At 35.6% G+C, this 17,048-nt stretch overlaps 1 protein-coding gene across 1 annotated transcript; it reads right to left on the bottom strand.

Moving 5' to 3' along the window:
* Positions 8,474 to 13,054, bottom strand: LOC18789791 (endo-1,4-beta-xylanase A). Its single transcript, XM_007225263.2, has 9 exons — positions 12,857 to 13,054; positions 12,660 to 12,746; positions 12,500 to 12,562; positions 11,710 to 12,059; positions 11,469 to 11,628; positions 10,914 to 11,266; positions 10,598 to 10,775; positions 9,957 to 10,493; positions 8,474 to 9,761 (listed from the first exon to the last, which is right to left on the bottom strand). The coding sequence occupies exons 2-9, from the start codon at positions 12,726 to 12,728 to the stop codon at positions 8,646 to 8,648; spliced, it is 2,826 nt and encodes a 941-aa protein (XP_007225325.2). The 5' UTR covers positions 12,729 to 12,746; positions 12,857 to 13,054; the 3' UTR covers positions 8,474 to 8,645.

Below are 17,048 nucleotides of genomic sequence, written 5' to 3'. Positions count from 1 at the left end.
ACGTTTCCCATTTTTGAATCTTTTATTTGCTCCTTTCTCGTTTAATTGAATTTAATATGATTTTCGTTTCTTTTTGCATATATAGACATTTGGGGCACTATTTTAACTTTCTTCTTTTCTTTTGAATCTTTATTATAAAAAAATACTCTTTTTTTTTGTTATTTAATTTTTTAAAATTTAAGTTAGTATAGCTCCACTAAGACTTTCATGCAACGGGTATTGCATTTTTTGCTATTCCCGACCAATAGCGCAATAAAACATGAGATAATTTTTTCATGTGACACTACAAAAAAAAAATTATACTAGTTAATTGAATTGTAGATTCAACAAGTTACTATTACTAAAATTATGAAAATATTCATGGACAACTTTCAAGATACTATATTCTAACAAAATAGTGACTAAGGGACCATTTGGTAACGTTTTTAAAGTTCCGTTTTTTTTTTCTATCAAAAATGATTTCGGTATGTTCTTTTCATTTTTACTGAAATTCATTTTCTAAAAACAAATTAAAACTCATGTAGAAAAATTGAAAACCACAAATTATCATTTTCTACCCAGTGCATTGGTCTGATTGTTTTTTTTTTCCTTTTTTTTTTGTTAGTCTGATTTTATTTTATTTTTTCAATTTTCTTGTTCCACTTCATTATTTTATTTTGCTACACCAGTGTATATTAATTTTATCAAATATTATTCAATTTCATATTTATTTTTAAATATTTATTTTAAACTAAAGATAATCGAATTTTATTATTTAGGTTTTCTTAAAATTAGATTTTCTTATTATTTTAATTATGCATTGTTATTCTCAAATTATACATTTTTCATTGTTTGTAATAATTTTAACCTTTAAAATATCAGATTTTAAAAAAATACATTTTTTTAGGATAGAAATTATCAAAAAATAACTCCCATATTATTATTCTCAAATTGTCATACCAGACACGTTTTCACTATCTTTATTTTATAATTTTATTTTTCAATTAATCTACCAGCCGTATTTTTGAATCCTGTAAATGCAAATTTGTTTCTCGTTTTCATTATCATAAAATATTCTCCAAAAAAGTTACCGAACAAGCCCTAAATGTCACTACACCAAATAGTTATTGGTTACTCAACAATTACACATTCCGCTAAACCCTTCATTTCACATTAGAAATGTATAATTTAAATTAGATGCGGGAACTTGTGCACAACCATCACTTTAATTTGAGTTTTATGGTGAAAATAAGCACCTTATACTAAAACTATAATCCCTCACACCTTTTCTATTTCGAGAATTGGCAGTTGAATGAAGAAATAGAACGAGACTGTTAAAGTGAAATGTCTCACATTTGAAAACTAACAAACTTTGAAAGAGCTTATAAAGCCAATTAATTTTGAAGTAGAACCTCAACTTCCTTCATCAATCTCATATAATCCCTCTTCAATTAAAACCAGAAGACAAATAAACAATGGATAAAAAAAACTTATCCATACCATAACCCCATTATAATTTGCACTAACAATCATTAATCATTCTTCTTCAGGTCCAATAAGCACCCGAAAGAGAAATTGATGGACAAACAAATTGGGGATACAGTTCCCTTGGGGTTTTGTCTCATTAACCAAAGCACGCTAATGACAGGCGCAATTAAAGGATAAGCATAGCACTAAAATGATGATGTTCTCATTGCCTAATTGTTTTAGTTAAACATGACAAAAGTGTTGTTTAATCAAGTTTTTACTGTGTTCTTGGAGCTGCTTTATCCACTGTAACATCAAATAATTATTGATTTGATGACGATAAGAATAATCTAGACGTGTATTATTTACTTACTTACAAGACGCTCCATCTTTTCTTCTTTTCCATTGACTTGGATTTTTTTATTCAACGGTTTAGAGCATCTTAATGCCTTAACACACATGCTTAGCTATTTTACAGCTTACAATCAAATTAAACCAGTTACACATTTAACAGGTCAGCAATATTCCGCTTTCATTTTTTCCTTCAATCGACAGGATCTGAATGCAAATCTCAGTAGCTAACCTCTCATCGAACACCTAGAAGAATTTATAATGAAATGACAATTGATTGACTTAATGTCGCATAACTATCGAGCATAAACTATAAAAAAAATTTCTACTTCCCCTTAACTTCCCGAGAATAGATACGACGTAGTATACTCTTAAAAGATGTTTACATTTAAGAGTACAACTACTAAACAAGCGACCCCCTAACCTTGAAACTCCCTCCTTTTTTGGTGTGCCAAAGTTAGGAACGAGGAAGGGAGAGAAAATTGATTTGTTATAAAAATACAAGATAAATTGGTTTTCTTTTTCTTTATCTTTGTGCATCTATATGCATATATAAGCGTGAAGCGTTGATATATACATGTGAGTCCCATAATGTATCACTCATCATGTGAGGGTTTCTTGTTATAACAAAGGGGGTGCAATAAAGGAATTGAAAAATAATAGATGAAATAATAATGGAACAAAATATAACGTACAATTGTGCATAGTTGGGGGGGGGGCCTCACTTTCACTGTTCACACATGCATACAAAGGCCTAGGTCATTAAAGAAGAATAAATTATAGAATACTATAGTAGTATGGTCACGTGATATATTTTATGTACGTATGTTACAACATGAATAGACAATATAGTTTATTTTCCTTTCTTTTAAGAAATAATATCAATACATATCAATTTATAACACCTATACAATATATAGCACGTAATCATACTATCGTATTATTCACTTTCATACATGCATACAGAGGACTAGGTCACTAGAGAAGATGATCCGTAGTGCAATCTGTATTATTAGTAATATATGTACACATATATAAAAGGTAGGGCCGTAGGAGTACGAAATTTCAACGGTAAACAGTGGAATGGGACCCAGAGGAGGGCTGTGTGTACAAATGAGTCAGTCAAATGACGCATACATAGGTGAAAAAGAGCAAAACAGCAAAACAGAGCAAGACAAATTAACCTTAACAGTGACATAATAATATTAAAATATTATGTAGAGAAGGGAATGGGAGGGGTGGGGTGTGTGGTGTGACGTCGTTTTGCTGGTTGTGCAGCACTGCAACACGAGGTATAGCTGGCGGCGACGACCACCTTCTCTCGCCCGCACGACGCACGCACCCAGAGAATTTAAAGAGAGCGAGAGAGGAGAAGAGAGAGAAAGACCCCACTGAAAACTGATCAGATGATCAGAGGGCCTTATATATATATATATAAAGCGTGTAAAGAATCCCCCCGGGAGACTCGCGCTACATGTACACCTAAAGCCGTTGGGCGGGGCCATGGCCATGCACCAATTGCCAAACATGTCCTTAGCCAGTAAGCTTATATGCTTTTAAGTTTTTAACTGCATTTTCTTTCTGCTTTTTTTCAGAGTTGAGATGAGAGAAAGATTGGACGTGTCCAAGAGGAAGACACGACCAGGGTGGTAGCTAGTAGCTAGTACTGGCAGCAGGTGCCCCCCATCTTCACTTGTCACTCACTCACACTGCTCTTCGCCTCTTCCCCATGCACCTTCTACTATTTCTTTCTTTCTATCACTCACTCACTCCCCAAGAACAATACTTCTTTGACCCCTAAAAAAAAAGAAGAAGGAGAAGATAGACATTATGCAGTGAAAAATAGTAGATTTAATTTGCTAAACAAACACCCTATAAAGTGAAAAATACTGGGTTTCATGTTCAAAAGAGTAGATTTAATTTGCTAAAGAGACACCCTATGAAGGGTTTAATAATGGGTATCATGTAAGGATAAGTGGAATGTAATGTTTATTTTTTAAATACAATTGATAGTTTAAACTACAAAAGAATGAGGAGTTTCTTATAGACACGTGGGAGTTTAAACTTGAAATCACAGATTTGCGAGTCAAGTTTATTTTTCTACGGAATAAAGACCGGTTGGTGAAAACAAACTTAAATAGATACATTCGTTCCCAACTGACATTAAAATATAAGTCAATTACAAAAACAGAAATAAATTAAAATAGAAGCTAAATACACTTGGCACCCTTCTTATTTGGGGCAGCTACCAGTTTGGGTTTGGCCTCTTTCTTAGAAAAAATGGTGCGCATCAGTTTGGCTTCCATTTGAGCAGAAATAGTTCCACAGAATATCACAAAAACTACCGACTAAGTTTAAAAGTTAAATTCTAAAAAGATAAAAAGAGATGACCAAACTTGGGAGGAAATTTAATAATTTATACATCGGAGGACATAAGTAACATACGTAGTATTGGTTTATTTTAATTTTTAATGTTGTCCAATCAGAAACGTCGTGGCAAGTTGTGATCCTAACACGAATATATACATGCACCATCGGGTTTGAGTTGGCGGGGATTAGATTGGATGCACAGTTCACCTGTCTATTATTGGTGCCTCCCTTTTCCCAATCACATCACCATCTTCTCATCATCATATGAATGAGCTGTTCCTGTCAACTCACTCACAACTTACAACAGAGCGCATAAATAAATAACATCAACCCAAAACTTCCTTCAATATATGCTGGTAATATTTTCTTACCAGAGCTAACTAAGATAACTTGGAGGAAAAACTTTCACTGCAACAGGTTAATACTTCACATTTTTATCCGTAGTTGGTTTTGTTTTCTTTGAATGCAACATTTCAAACAATTCTAAGTGATGGACGCACTGCTCTTTTGACTGACTGAGCTAACTCGGATTTATTATTATTTTTTTAATTTAAATTTAGCATAAACTAATATGATGCTATAAATTTATCATTTTTTTAAACCGATTGACTTAACTTACATTTTTTATTTTTTTGTAAATTTAAATTAGCATAAATAAATACGATGCTATAAATTAAATACCCTTGACCTACCAGAAATTTGATGGGCAGTTCATTATTAATTAGTAATAGTAAAAAAGAAAGATTGGTATGTTTGATTATGGGAGAACTGTTGGTCTCATGAGTGAGAGTGAGACAAAGGTTTTTGAATACATCACAAGACAAGACATACATTACGTACCGTAGTAGGAGATAATGTATTTAAAATACTTGGTTAAGCAACCAATCAAAGTTAATGAAAAGCATCCAAGGAGATAATGTTCGGCTGCGATTCCAGATTAAGAAGCTATACGTGGAAGGATATTGTCCACGTACTCAAGTTTTGAAGACCTAGATTAAGATAATCATTCGTCCCCACCCAGCTGCTTAGCATACAAAAGCATAAGTTAAAACAATTGTCTTGGCTTTATTAGCTCGGTAAGTATTCGACTTTTGTGTCTAATTATGAAAGCGAAGAGGTTGGAGGGTCGCAACCAATGTGAAACAATAAAAGGTTTGTCTTTAATTTGTAAGGGTAAAGATCAAAGCTGGCTGTTTCAATCGTACAGTGATGAGCACTAAGTATTGAGTATTGACTAAAAGATTAAGAATAAGGTATTATATGTCTAATTTCTTCTTTAAGAGTCGGATTTGATGGGAACAGAAAATAATATAATTAGCGTAAACATAAAGACTCAAGTTGTTGAAAAAAGAAAAGGTATCTTGTCTGTCTTTACCCATGGACTTTTTGCAATATCATGCATCAATAACCTATTGAATCTGTACAATTTTTCTTTTCTTTTTGGCTCTTATGAGTCTCATTTTCATTGGACATGTAATTTGTAAGGGGTTGAATTATTGATGAGGGAGTTTGTAAATTGGCAATGTTGTTTTAACTTTGAATTTGTCGTATTTACTCGAGTTTGAATCTCATTTCCTGTAATTTAGCGTAGAATTTCGCTTATATTCCAAATGATTTCACAATTCATTCCATGAGAATAATTTGAGAATGAAAAACGAAAATTAGTATTTTATTCCTCATTCCTCTTACAAGAATAAACAATATCAATAAGAATGTCAGCATACCAAAAAACATTTGGCATTTCTTTATGCTCTATGTTGGATATAAAAATCCCAAAAAAACTAATTTTGAATATTAGAGGAATATAAATCTAGTAATTATTATTAAAAGGCTTCCCTCCAGCAAAAGTTTAAAATTTTCAGCAGCGTATCATAATTAGTTTCAAAGTAGATTTAATTAATGGTTATAAGCTGCATGTAAATCATGACATCTGGATGATTGAATTGAAAGCATATGATATTACGAATTAACTTAAGCGACTTTTTAATGATTCTTAATCAGAACGTTTCTTTCTCAATGTCAAGCTTTTTTTCTAAAGTAATTAAAGCTAGCCCTCACAAAACAAATTTAGTGCATGGACTTTCATCTATAGTCTTTCAAATTGGTTTTCCACATGTCTATCATTAAAAATTACCCGAGTTAGCAAAAGCTAACAGGACAGAATCTGCTTTCTCTTTGCACTTTGAATGTCCCAGATCATAATAATTGTAGGTAAGTATGCTGATGCCCACTCCAACAACCAGGAGAGAATCTCAGTCAAAAGCCTTTACTTTAATTCATTACTTAAATTCATATATGCGTAGCAGCGTAGCTATGATTAATGATAATTTACTATTGTCATAGACACTCATGGTGACCCATATGTCTCTGATTATCAGTAAATCTTCTTGCATGTCTTCCACGTGGCCGCGTAAAAAATTTGTTTAATATAATGGTATCAACATGTTATTGTAATATTGTAATACGATCACGCGATATAATCTATTCATATAATGCGGTTGGTTAAACTTTTCAATGCAAAAACGAAAAAACAGCCCATAACATTTATTTTTCAGAAGACAGAAACAACCATTTGAGGATTATGCAAACACATACAGCAGTGTACGAGAACAACTGTATTATGTCTACTGATAAATTCTCTGATTAAGCCACTTAACCAGATGAGTTTGTCCCGTGGGAAAAGGGTCAACGCACTTTGACTAAAAAGAATTATTTGTGTTAATTGTCACTTATCAGTACTTGACTCTGAATCCTTGGGTAGAGATTCAGATTCAGATTCAGAACCCTAAAATAAAAAGAAGGAAGAAAGAAACCAAAAGCAAGAAAACCTTTATTTATCTATTCTACTTATTAAAAATAAAATCTGAATTATGACAAGTTGAATAAAATGTTTAAAAATGTAGCACGTGCCAGAAGTTGATGTTTTCATTTCAGGATTTATATTAATCTATAGGGTTAGGGTTTCAGAGAACTACCAGTGGATGACCCATCAGTCATTTTGATTAGCACACAGTGAAGAAATTCTGGAGTTTATTATTTTTTAAGGTATTAAAAAAGAAAAAAAAGAAGAAAAAGATTATTCAAATGTGAGAAGAGAGACTGTGTGTGAGTGGCAGCGGAGGTGTTGGTTAATGACAGACAGGAGCTTATTTCAGGAGCGGGTGGGTGGGTCCCACGAACGATGTCGTTTTGGGGGAAGGCGCGCGAAAACAGCGCGGGAGCTGTTTCCCAATGCACTAGACATCATAACTCTCTCTCACTCTCTCACTCACTCTGCTCCTCCTACCAGTCCCCACTTCTCTCTCTCTCTCTCTCCTCAGTCTCTCGCTCCACCATTCATTCATTCATTCCCTTCAAACTTTTTTTTTCTTTCTCTTCATAAAAATTTATTTTACCATTTTTAAGAAGAAAATAGACTTTTCTTTCAAACCTTCTGATACGTCTGCGACCCACCGAACACCCCCCCATCAAATCAATCGTAAAACTCTCGTGATGCTGACATCCATAATCGTTTAACGGTCTGTTTGGATTGAATTGAAATTAAATTGAAATTAATTTTTATAAGTATAATTTATAAAACACAATATATTGAATTATTGTTAAATTTAATAAGTTCAATCTGGACACATTAAACAAACAAACGGCGAAAATTCATGTCTATAATAATTGAAATAGACAAGCTCAGTAACAAATATATATGGATGGTAAAATGGGCATTAATAAGAGAGATATAGAAGGGGGTCGGCTAATATGAGCCACGGGCAAGCCTGACTATGCACCCATGTGGGGTGTGGGGTCCACTGGAACCAGGTATTTAGAGACAGGGATGGGACTGTGTTTGGGTCCCATTTATCATCATAATCATGGTAAGGGAGAGAGAGAGAGAGAGAGAGAGAGAGAGAGAGAGAGAGAGAAGTAGAGAACTAGTTGTCATAGTGATAGTGATATATAGCTAGTAGTAGTAGATGGTGGGAGTCTATCAGATTGATGTGATGGTGTTGGGTGGGCCCATTCCCTTTGATAAAGGCATTTTGGGTTTGGGCCCAATTTCCATGATTTATATAATTTGGGACCCAAATGATTGTTAGGAGGAGATAGGCAGACACACGATTTGTACATGCTCCTCCCTCAATTTTTTTTCTTCTACATATTTGGTAAAGTTTAATGTAACTCCACACGATTTATGTACATCAATTCGTAACATTTTTGTGTGTGAGTCAGTTAAAGAGACGATATCGATAACGGCCCGATTCTTAAAAGAAAGATTGGCCCATTAGCTCAATAGGCCAAATGGGCTTGTTTCATATTCTGCGTCGGACTGATCACAACCAACAAACTTCATCTTATTTCTTATTTCTTATTCTGTGTTTTATACATGTGGAACCTTTTTTCTGTGCACAACTGTGACAACAATGCAACACAAATTTGAAATGTAAGGTATGAAAATAATGATCCCTTCACTGAGTGAAGCAGCAAATTTATAGGGCAATGGGCACCTCTACCGGCGACTCACCCTGGCCGACAACAAATGTCTTCACAAGTTTCTTTGGGGCAGTGGCAATTTCTATATTGTATGTTCCTTGGAAGCCTCTAAATATAAACTCTCCCTGCTCATCAATGTGGCCATGAGCCTGAGATAGCCACTCTTTCTTGAGCTCTAAGTAGCGTTTTCCAGCTTCGTTCACATCACCTTCTGCATTCACTAAATGCGAGTTTTGTCGACTCATAAACAACTCCCAGAAACCCCACATCATTATACCTTCTACTGCAGGATTGGCAAAACCTTCCCTCAGCATCACTTCCAAATCATCCGCTCGAACATGTTCATTGACTGATGACACATCAAGCTCTGTGAACCAGATTGGCAGGCCAAGAATGCCCAATTTATCAAGAGCAGAACAAACAATCGGCCCCACTGGACTATCTATATGTCCTTGAATTCCAATGCCACCCACAGGTGCACCTTGCTGTTGCAAATCAAGAATATGTTCAATGTACCTCTCTGGTGATGATCGAGTATCGCATCCATCCTCAACGTGATAATCATTCACAAACAGAGTTGCAGATGGATCCAGTTGGTTTGCACTCTTGAACATCTTTGCTCTGATATCTTTACCCAGCTTGTCTTGATAGAATGAGCCATGCAGCATCTCGTTGTTGACATCATAGTGCATGAACTTCCCTTTGTAGCGGGTAAGAAGATCTGTGAGCCGACTTTGGACAGCCGTTGCCAAGTCATTTTGGCTCAATGAACGGATCCATTGCTGGACTGTGTCCACCACTTCCCAGAAGATACAATGACCTCGGATGTCTATGTTGTGACTCTTGCATAAGTCCACCAACTCATCAGCATCCTTGTAATTGAAATTTCCTTTTTGGGGTTCAGTCCAATACCACTTCAACTCATTTCCAAATACAGCCCAGTTGAAGTTCTTAACGAAAAAATCAACAAAGTCTTCATTGTCAATGTTTGTTCTGCTTATGCATGTCCCAAATGGAAAACTGTTTTTCGTTTGTTTAACTTTCACAAAGCAGCCAAGCAGGCTGCTTGAGTCCAATCCTGAAAATTTTAGGACAACATCACGCTTTCGGATCTGCATTCCAACAAAGGAGAAATACTCAAATTTGGAACAAATTAGGGGAATGCGAATTCAGATCACTATATACTTTAGGCTCTTATCTTATGAAGCAATGCTCAGTGAGACAAGTTTGATGATGCTTGTAATAATGTCATGCTGGAAATACTTATAATGATACTTGCAAAACAAATGAAAGAACAACCCCTTTACCTTATCAGTCTGCCTCTTCAAGTATTTAAATCTTGCTTGTCTGTCAACAGGGAATATCTGAACTCCAGCAACCATTAAGTCTACACCTGGAGCAGGGCCTTGGACATAAACCATTACTTTGGATGGTTGCTTCTCAATTCTAAAGGAACCACCGATTTCGTGCCATCTGTTGTCACTCGCCTCAACTTGCCCTCCATTCACCCACTGGTTGTCCACACCAAGTGCAATGTTCACATTTTGTGGACCAGTTGCTCCAGCACCGATCCGAACCCAAGCAGATACTTGATATGTCAAAAAGAGTTTCAGTTTGTCACCAATCATCTGGGCAGGACCCATCCAAGTCTGTGTGCGCTTCGTTACAAGGATGTAGCGACCGCTTAAAGGTTCATGAGGTCCAAGGCCATCTCTTGCCATTGGAGGAAGTATATGAGGTGAACCAGTTCCGACACTCAAAGTGCAGTTACCAAGCGGAAACCAGCCATTGGTGCCCTTACTTAGATTGCTGTTCTCAATTATATTTACTCCAAAGGCTGGATTCTATGAAAACAAAAGCCAAAACTTGAGTGCTTATATCTTTGTAGTCAGCTCCAAGAAAACATGCTCAGAAATATTATAGAAAAAGAATCACTTAATCAACAAACCTCAATAACTGGTGGAGGGGAGGGAGGGACTCGCTCAGCATGCTTGACAACAAAACTGTTGAGAAGAATATCCGTTCCTGCTGGTGGACCTTCTAGATAAACGACTACTTTTGATGGGGAGCCATTTAAAAGGAACTTCCCCTGCAACTGTGCCCAATCCTTGTCTGTTGCCTGCACACTTTATAGCAAACCAACTTCGATTAAGATTAAGGCTAATCTGATAAGGTGCAAATGAACAAAATAATCAAGATTTTTAATTGAAGAAACAAATTATATGACAATTTCATTAGAAAGAGACATGGAGAAAGATAATAACTTAGCAATGCCGATATACTGTTCACGTTGATTTGGTGACTGGACCCATAAGGTAGCCCGTACATCAGAACTAGTGACATTGTTACCAAATATCCGAACAACAGCAGTGGCCTCATACGCTAGCTTCCTTTGCAGTCTTCCAGTGACGTCCTGCTGGATGCCATTCCAGCTCTGCGTGCGTTCTGTTGCAGATGCAAATACCTTTCCAGTTTGAGGGACGATTTTCCCGTCTCCCATTGAGTCATGCAGAACAATTTTGCAGCCTCTTCCAGACCAGTTATTCAATCCATCATCGAATTTTGGATTTAGGATTATATTCTCATCCCCAAGATTGACATTTCCTGAGCTTCCATTCTTTCAAAACACAAAAGGAAGATACACATTCCAAAATCAATCAGCAATAGATGATAGCAAAGAAGAAAAAGACCTTTTCCTACTTGAAAAAAACTTGATAGCAGTCGCTGCAAACTTCTTCCATAAACAACACTTCATTGCTACCTCTTTCTAATGCTTCCATATATACTTCTGAGGAAGCAAGAAAAGGGACTATAAGTACCTGGCATTCCTTTGGACTAGAAGATGAGATCACAACAGACTTTATAAGAATGTCAACTCCAGGAGAAGGCCCTTCCAAATAGAATACAACCCGATCAGGCATTGTTGACAGTGAAAACTTTCCATCCAACGTTTCCCACCTCCCATTCGATACAGAAATTCTGCAGGTGGTTACTACTGTTAAAACAAGTTCCTTATCTATAAAGAAACAAATGCAGTAATACGGTAAAAACATCGGTTACCTTCCAATCAACAAGAAGTTAGTTGCTGAACCTTGGTATTCAAGTTTCAAAGTTGCCAGGACATCAGCAGATCCCTGAAGAGGTCCAGAGACTCCAACACAAGCCGAAACCACATAAGTGGAACCTGGGGAAATTCTCCCAGTGATATCTTGCTCCAAGCCTTGCCAACATTCTTTTCGATTGTTAACAACAGCATAATTATTGCCTGCTGACTTTGCTTCTGGGTGACCAGAATCAGCTGAAACTACAAAGCCGTCGCAGCAGTTGGGGTGCCAAGAATGCAGCCCTCCAGAGAAATCATGGTTCAGAATGATATTTGTAGCATGGCTGCTACTTGAATTGACCAATTTCTAGCCGGAGAAAGCAGAAGTCATAAAAATGTTGGAGCATTTGGAGCATTTAAGTTCAGGTAGCTACTTCTTAAAACCCTTTATCATCATTTTCCTCTTTTAAGGACTCAAAATCAAATACCATGTAACGTCAGATTGTCTGCTTAGATTTATTTATAAATAAATAAATAATTCTATTTTTTGTGTTCATTATTTTGAATATATATATATATATATATTTCGTGTTCAAAAGTTAATTTGCTTCGATTTCAAAGTTCAGTGAGTTCTGTAAAATAAAAAAGAATAAAGTAAAATACATGTTTATAAAGTAAAAGACAATTGCAATTCTCCTGAATTAAATATTCTCCAAAAGCAACCTAACGAATAACCCAATGTCAAGAAAAGCGTCTACAAAACTTGAGGAACAAAACAGAACAGAACAGAAGAAAAAAAGGCCAAACCTCCTTGTGGTCGGCGCCATTGTCGGTCTGTTTTTGGTTCTCCATGGCTTCTTCTTTGGATCTCTAACCCAACACCAAAAAACCAAAAATAATTAAATAAATACAAAATGAGTAGCTGCATTTTACTCATAAAAGATAATTAGAGAACTAAAAACACTACCTTTGGATGATTCTGCTGATTGCTTTTGGAGACTTGGCTTCTGAAGCACCAAGCTCTGAGCCTCCTCATATATAAACACAATCCCAACTGCAAATTTTCGAGTAAAGTGAAGACTACGAAAAGCGCGGGACCATTTTTTTATTTGTCTACCTGGGTTTAATTTAACCCAAACAAACAAAACATTTGGATCAACAAACCTTAAAAGCAACGAACGACTCTACCAATCTGAACAAATAAATTAGAAAACAAGACAAAAAATCTTGGTTCTTTCTTTGTTGTTCCAAGGATTGTGCTTTGCTTTGTCTTGCAGATTGGTGGTATGCTTGTATTGGAATGGAAGCTCTCCAGAGGGTTTAATTTATGATTTGAATATTCATTTGCCTTTCTAGCCTTTGACTGCAAGATACATGAATGATATTAATCTTTTGGCTGTTGGATCCTTTGCAAAATTAGGTGAGACTGGGCCTTCATAACTATCCGTGCTCATTGAGTCAAGGAATGCAAGCCATTCCGGTATTCCTTTCATTTGCAAATTTCAAATTTGTGTGCAAGGCTGCAGGCCCAGAAAGATATAAGATTGGGTACAAATGTTCCATCAATATGAAATAATCATTTTAGGCAGGACCAAAAATTAATGGGTTTTTGTTTTTGCAAAATATATTAAGGGTAATAATTTTCTATATGACAAATAAATGAAGAATTAAAGATAATGTTAATACGTCAATGGTCTAGCCCAGTGGAAAAATGTATTAAAGAGTATCTGCAATAGTTAGGATCAATGCAATTTTATTGCATGAAATTGAATTAAAACAGTAAAATCTCGCTTGCAATGGTGTGATTTAGTTCATTGCAATAGACGCAATTGTAATAAGCTAAATATGGGACCCACATGTTAATAAAAATTGAAAAAAAATACAGCAATTAATGTATTATGTTTTTAAGAGCATCCATAATGGTTGTTCAATAATTCAATGCAATAGAAAAAAATACATTAATTAAATTTTTTTCTTCAAATATATTCAAAATTGGTCTCTTTTTAAAGATCTCTTTGAGAATATTGCAATGTTACAATTTTTAGTGTTATTGAATTTGTCCCTTTTATTTTATTTGAGTATGTAAAAAAAATATATAAATAGATATAACTATTGATCTGAAACTATTGAACTATACTATTGCAAGTAAAACTGCAATTCAATTCAATAGATGCCAAAAAAGATCAATTTCTTGAACTATTGAACAACCATTGCCGATGTTCTAAGAGATCTTAGATTCGAATCCCTTGATTCTTGATTGTGTGTGTGAGAAACCCCCTCTCTCCTATAGTTTGAACTATCGTTTTCTATATATATGGGACTGGGTATCCATGCCTCTCTCAAAACGTATCTAACAGTTCAAGAGTCTTGACCCAAGAACTGGAAGGTAAATTTCTTGGCAAACTGAGAACCCATGAACCAATTTCAAAAGCCCGTTTTGTTTTTTGGTCTTAAGTCAATTTTGATGCAAAACGACCCAACGAACCATTACCCGTTTGAGAATAATCCTTTAATTAGTTTTATAAATAATCCTCCATTTTTATTCGTCGAAAACTTTAAGGCCGGTTTGGTATTCTACTCAAAAGTCATGAATTTTTTTGTTCTATCTTTGACTTTGAGTACATCAAGCAAATTGGTTTTCATTTTTATAACAATTTTTTGAGTCGGTTGGAGCATAACAATTTGTTGGGTTTAGGTATTAAGTTCAGGTGACGTGTCCACAAAAATCCTTTTATGCATATGAAAAGACCTGTAAATTAATTGTTAGATTCTATGACTGGAGCCAGAACAAATGTGATTTCACCAGAACAAATGTTGAATCACCAGAAGCAGATTAAATAAGCCTGTAAATGAAAAACAACTAAGACTGTGATGTGAGAGGAATGAAAGAGTGTTTTGGGCTCTAAATGTACGAGTGAACAGCAAGAACCAATTATATTCCGTGGTGCCTTTGCCTTGACTGCCGCTTGGAGAAGAACCAATTATGTTGCCAATGGAAGAAGATAGCTCGAAATGCTCTCTGGTTTCGTACTACAATTTTTGGCTACAATCATTCAGATTCAACATGTCGCACTTCCCTCATAACGTTCAAATTGTAGTTTCAGTGATATGATTTGATTTGATGCCTTTTCGGATTGAAGTTCATTACGGAGCTATAAAGCCTTACGAAGATAACGTGTGTGTGTGTTTGTGGTTGCAGCCTCGCATCGCAGGTCAAATTGCAAAAACCAAAACCGGAACCAAATTTTAAGACTGGGAAATGTCACGAATTTGCAGGCATCTTTAGCACCACCAATAATTGAAATGCTCTTGATCTTGAGATCTGATGTAAATCTATCAGAAATAAATGAACAAAATATTCCAGAGATAACTTCATCTAATAAGTTGGTCTTCGAATGGTAGGTTTTAATAAAATTTCTAAAGATGCAACACAAATTAAGTGGTTAAATCCCATACTCAAAACTCATACAGATCTGACTATGGAGATGTAACAAAACATGTTACCATTGAAATTGAATGAAAATATGGAAAAATGGGTACAACTACTCAACCAATGGATCTCCCTGTCCCCATCCATTGCATGTTTATGCATTCTTTAACTCATGTCCTGAAGATAACACATAAAACAACAAGTAACTCAGGATCACCCTCATTGCTCTCCAAGTGTTCCTGATAAAGCAGCCTACTCCTTTTGGGTCAGTTAACCAGACCAACTCACTTTGTAACTAATCAATCAATACAACAAAAGAAACATGAAACTGAATATTTAGGTAAGAGAATATTTGTTCATCATCAGCTTCCTACAAACCAAACATAACATAAACCAAAACAGAAAATGGAACTGATTTTCAATTGCAATTTCTCAGCTTGTAGGGTTTGAATTTTCAAAGAGACGCAATTCAGGTGAAACTTGGACTTATTCAATACAAAGAGCCCAATATTTATCACAAAACTTGACAACTTCTTCAGAGCTATCGACAATTTCACAAATTTCAAATGAACGCACTCTAAGTCGCAGCAAAAATAATGCACAGAAAAAAACAGTGAATTGTTGGAAGAGCCAACCTTTACGTTGTTGATAAATGGTGAGAAAGAGTGAGTGCTAAAATCCTAGCTTGATGTATTTGTAGAGATGCCAGACTCGCCCCCCGCCCAGGAAAATTTTAAAAAAAAAAAAAAAATTGTGGGTGCTAGCCGGGTCCTTTTTTCCCCTTTTTTTTTCATTTTAATAAATAGTATAGCCGCGCGGCTATACCTTTTTAAAACGTATACCCGCATGCTCCTTAAAGATATTATTTAAATAGTATAGCCGCGCGGCTATACTAGACCCATTAAATATATTATTTAACGCGTATAGCCGTTCGGCTATACTGCTATACTATAACCATTAAATATATTATTTAACGAGTATAGCCAGACGGCGTTACTATACCCATTAAATATATTATTTGACGAGTATAGCCGTTCGGCTATATGATACCCATCAAATATATTATTTAAAGCGTATAGCCGCCCGGCTTTACTATACCCATGAAATACATTATTTAAAGAGTATAGCCGCCCCACTAAATATATTTTTTAACGGGTATAGCCGTTCGGCTATACTACACCTATTAAATATATTAATTTAATCTCACCCGTACAAAAATCACAACTTCCATGCTACCGTCGCTTGGAGTTCTGATTGCACCATGGAGGTTGAGAAAGCCACAGACGTGTCAGACATTCAAAATGAGGAGGTCGGCGAGGTGATCGAATCAGCGCCGCCCCTCAAAGTCGGGGAAGAGAGAGAGCTCGGTATCTCGGCCTCAAGGAAAAAAAGGACCGGATCCGCCTAGGCCAATTTTTCGAGCTTTGTCAGAACCGATTTGGCGAATTTTTTCTCTAAAACCCTAGCTTGATGTGGATTATAATTCCCACGATTTATGAATTAAAATAATTTGATTTTTAAAATTAAATTAGCCCAATTTCAAAAGCCCGTTTTTCATTTTGGGCCTAAGCCGATTTTGATGCAAAACGACCCAACGAATCATTACCCTTTTGAGAATAAATCCTTTCATTAGTTTTATAATTATTTAATGGTTGAAGACTTTAACTCTTCCGAGTGCTTTTAAAAGGGTTTTATGACTGCGATTAAGATAGAACCTGGTGCTCAATTTGGGTTTATTTAGTGATTTAATCTTGTGATGTGCAGCATATCCTGGCGACATTTACTAAGCACGAGGCCCTAAACCACGGGCCGATGAGATTTGTCTTGCATAAACCCCCACCAAATCACAATTATTAATATCTTCATTCTCTTTTTGCTAAGCCTAGCATCTTTATTCTAATTTACAAGTAGACCATCCAAATGCAT

Source organism: Prunus persica, chromosome G1 (genome assembly GCF_000346465.2).
Source record: "Prunus persica cultivar Lovell chromosome G1, Prunus_persica_NCBIv2, whole genome shotgun sequence".
NCBI lineage: Eukaryota > Viridiplantae > Streptophyta > Magnoliopsida > Rosales > Rosaceae > Prunus > Prunus persica.
Note: the sequence above shows the minus strand (reverse complement) of the source record. Positions and strands in the feature narration are given on the sequence as shown.

Excerpts from the sequence above, each read along its gene's own strand:
- LOC18789791 (XM_007225263.2), bottom strand. The coding sequence starts at position 12,728 with ATGAGGAGGCTCAGAGCTTGGTGCTTCAGAAGCCAAGTCTCCAAAAGC. Across the intron at positions 12,563-12,659 it reads ATCAGCAGAATCATCCAAAG|AGATCCAAAGAAGAAGCCAT; the intron begins GTAGTGTTTTTA and ends GTGTTGGGTTAG. Across the intron at positions 10,494-10,597 it reads CCCCTCCACCAGTTATTGAG|AATCCAGCCTTTGGAGTAAA; the intron begins GTTTGTTGATTA and ends TTGTTTTCATAG.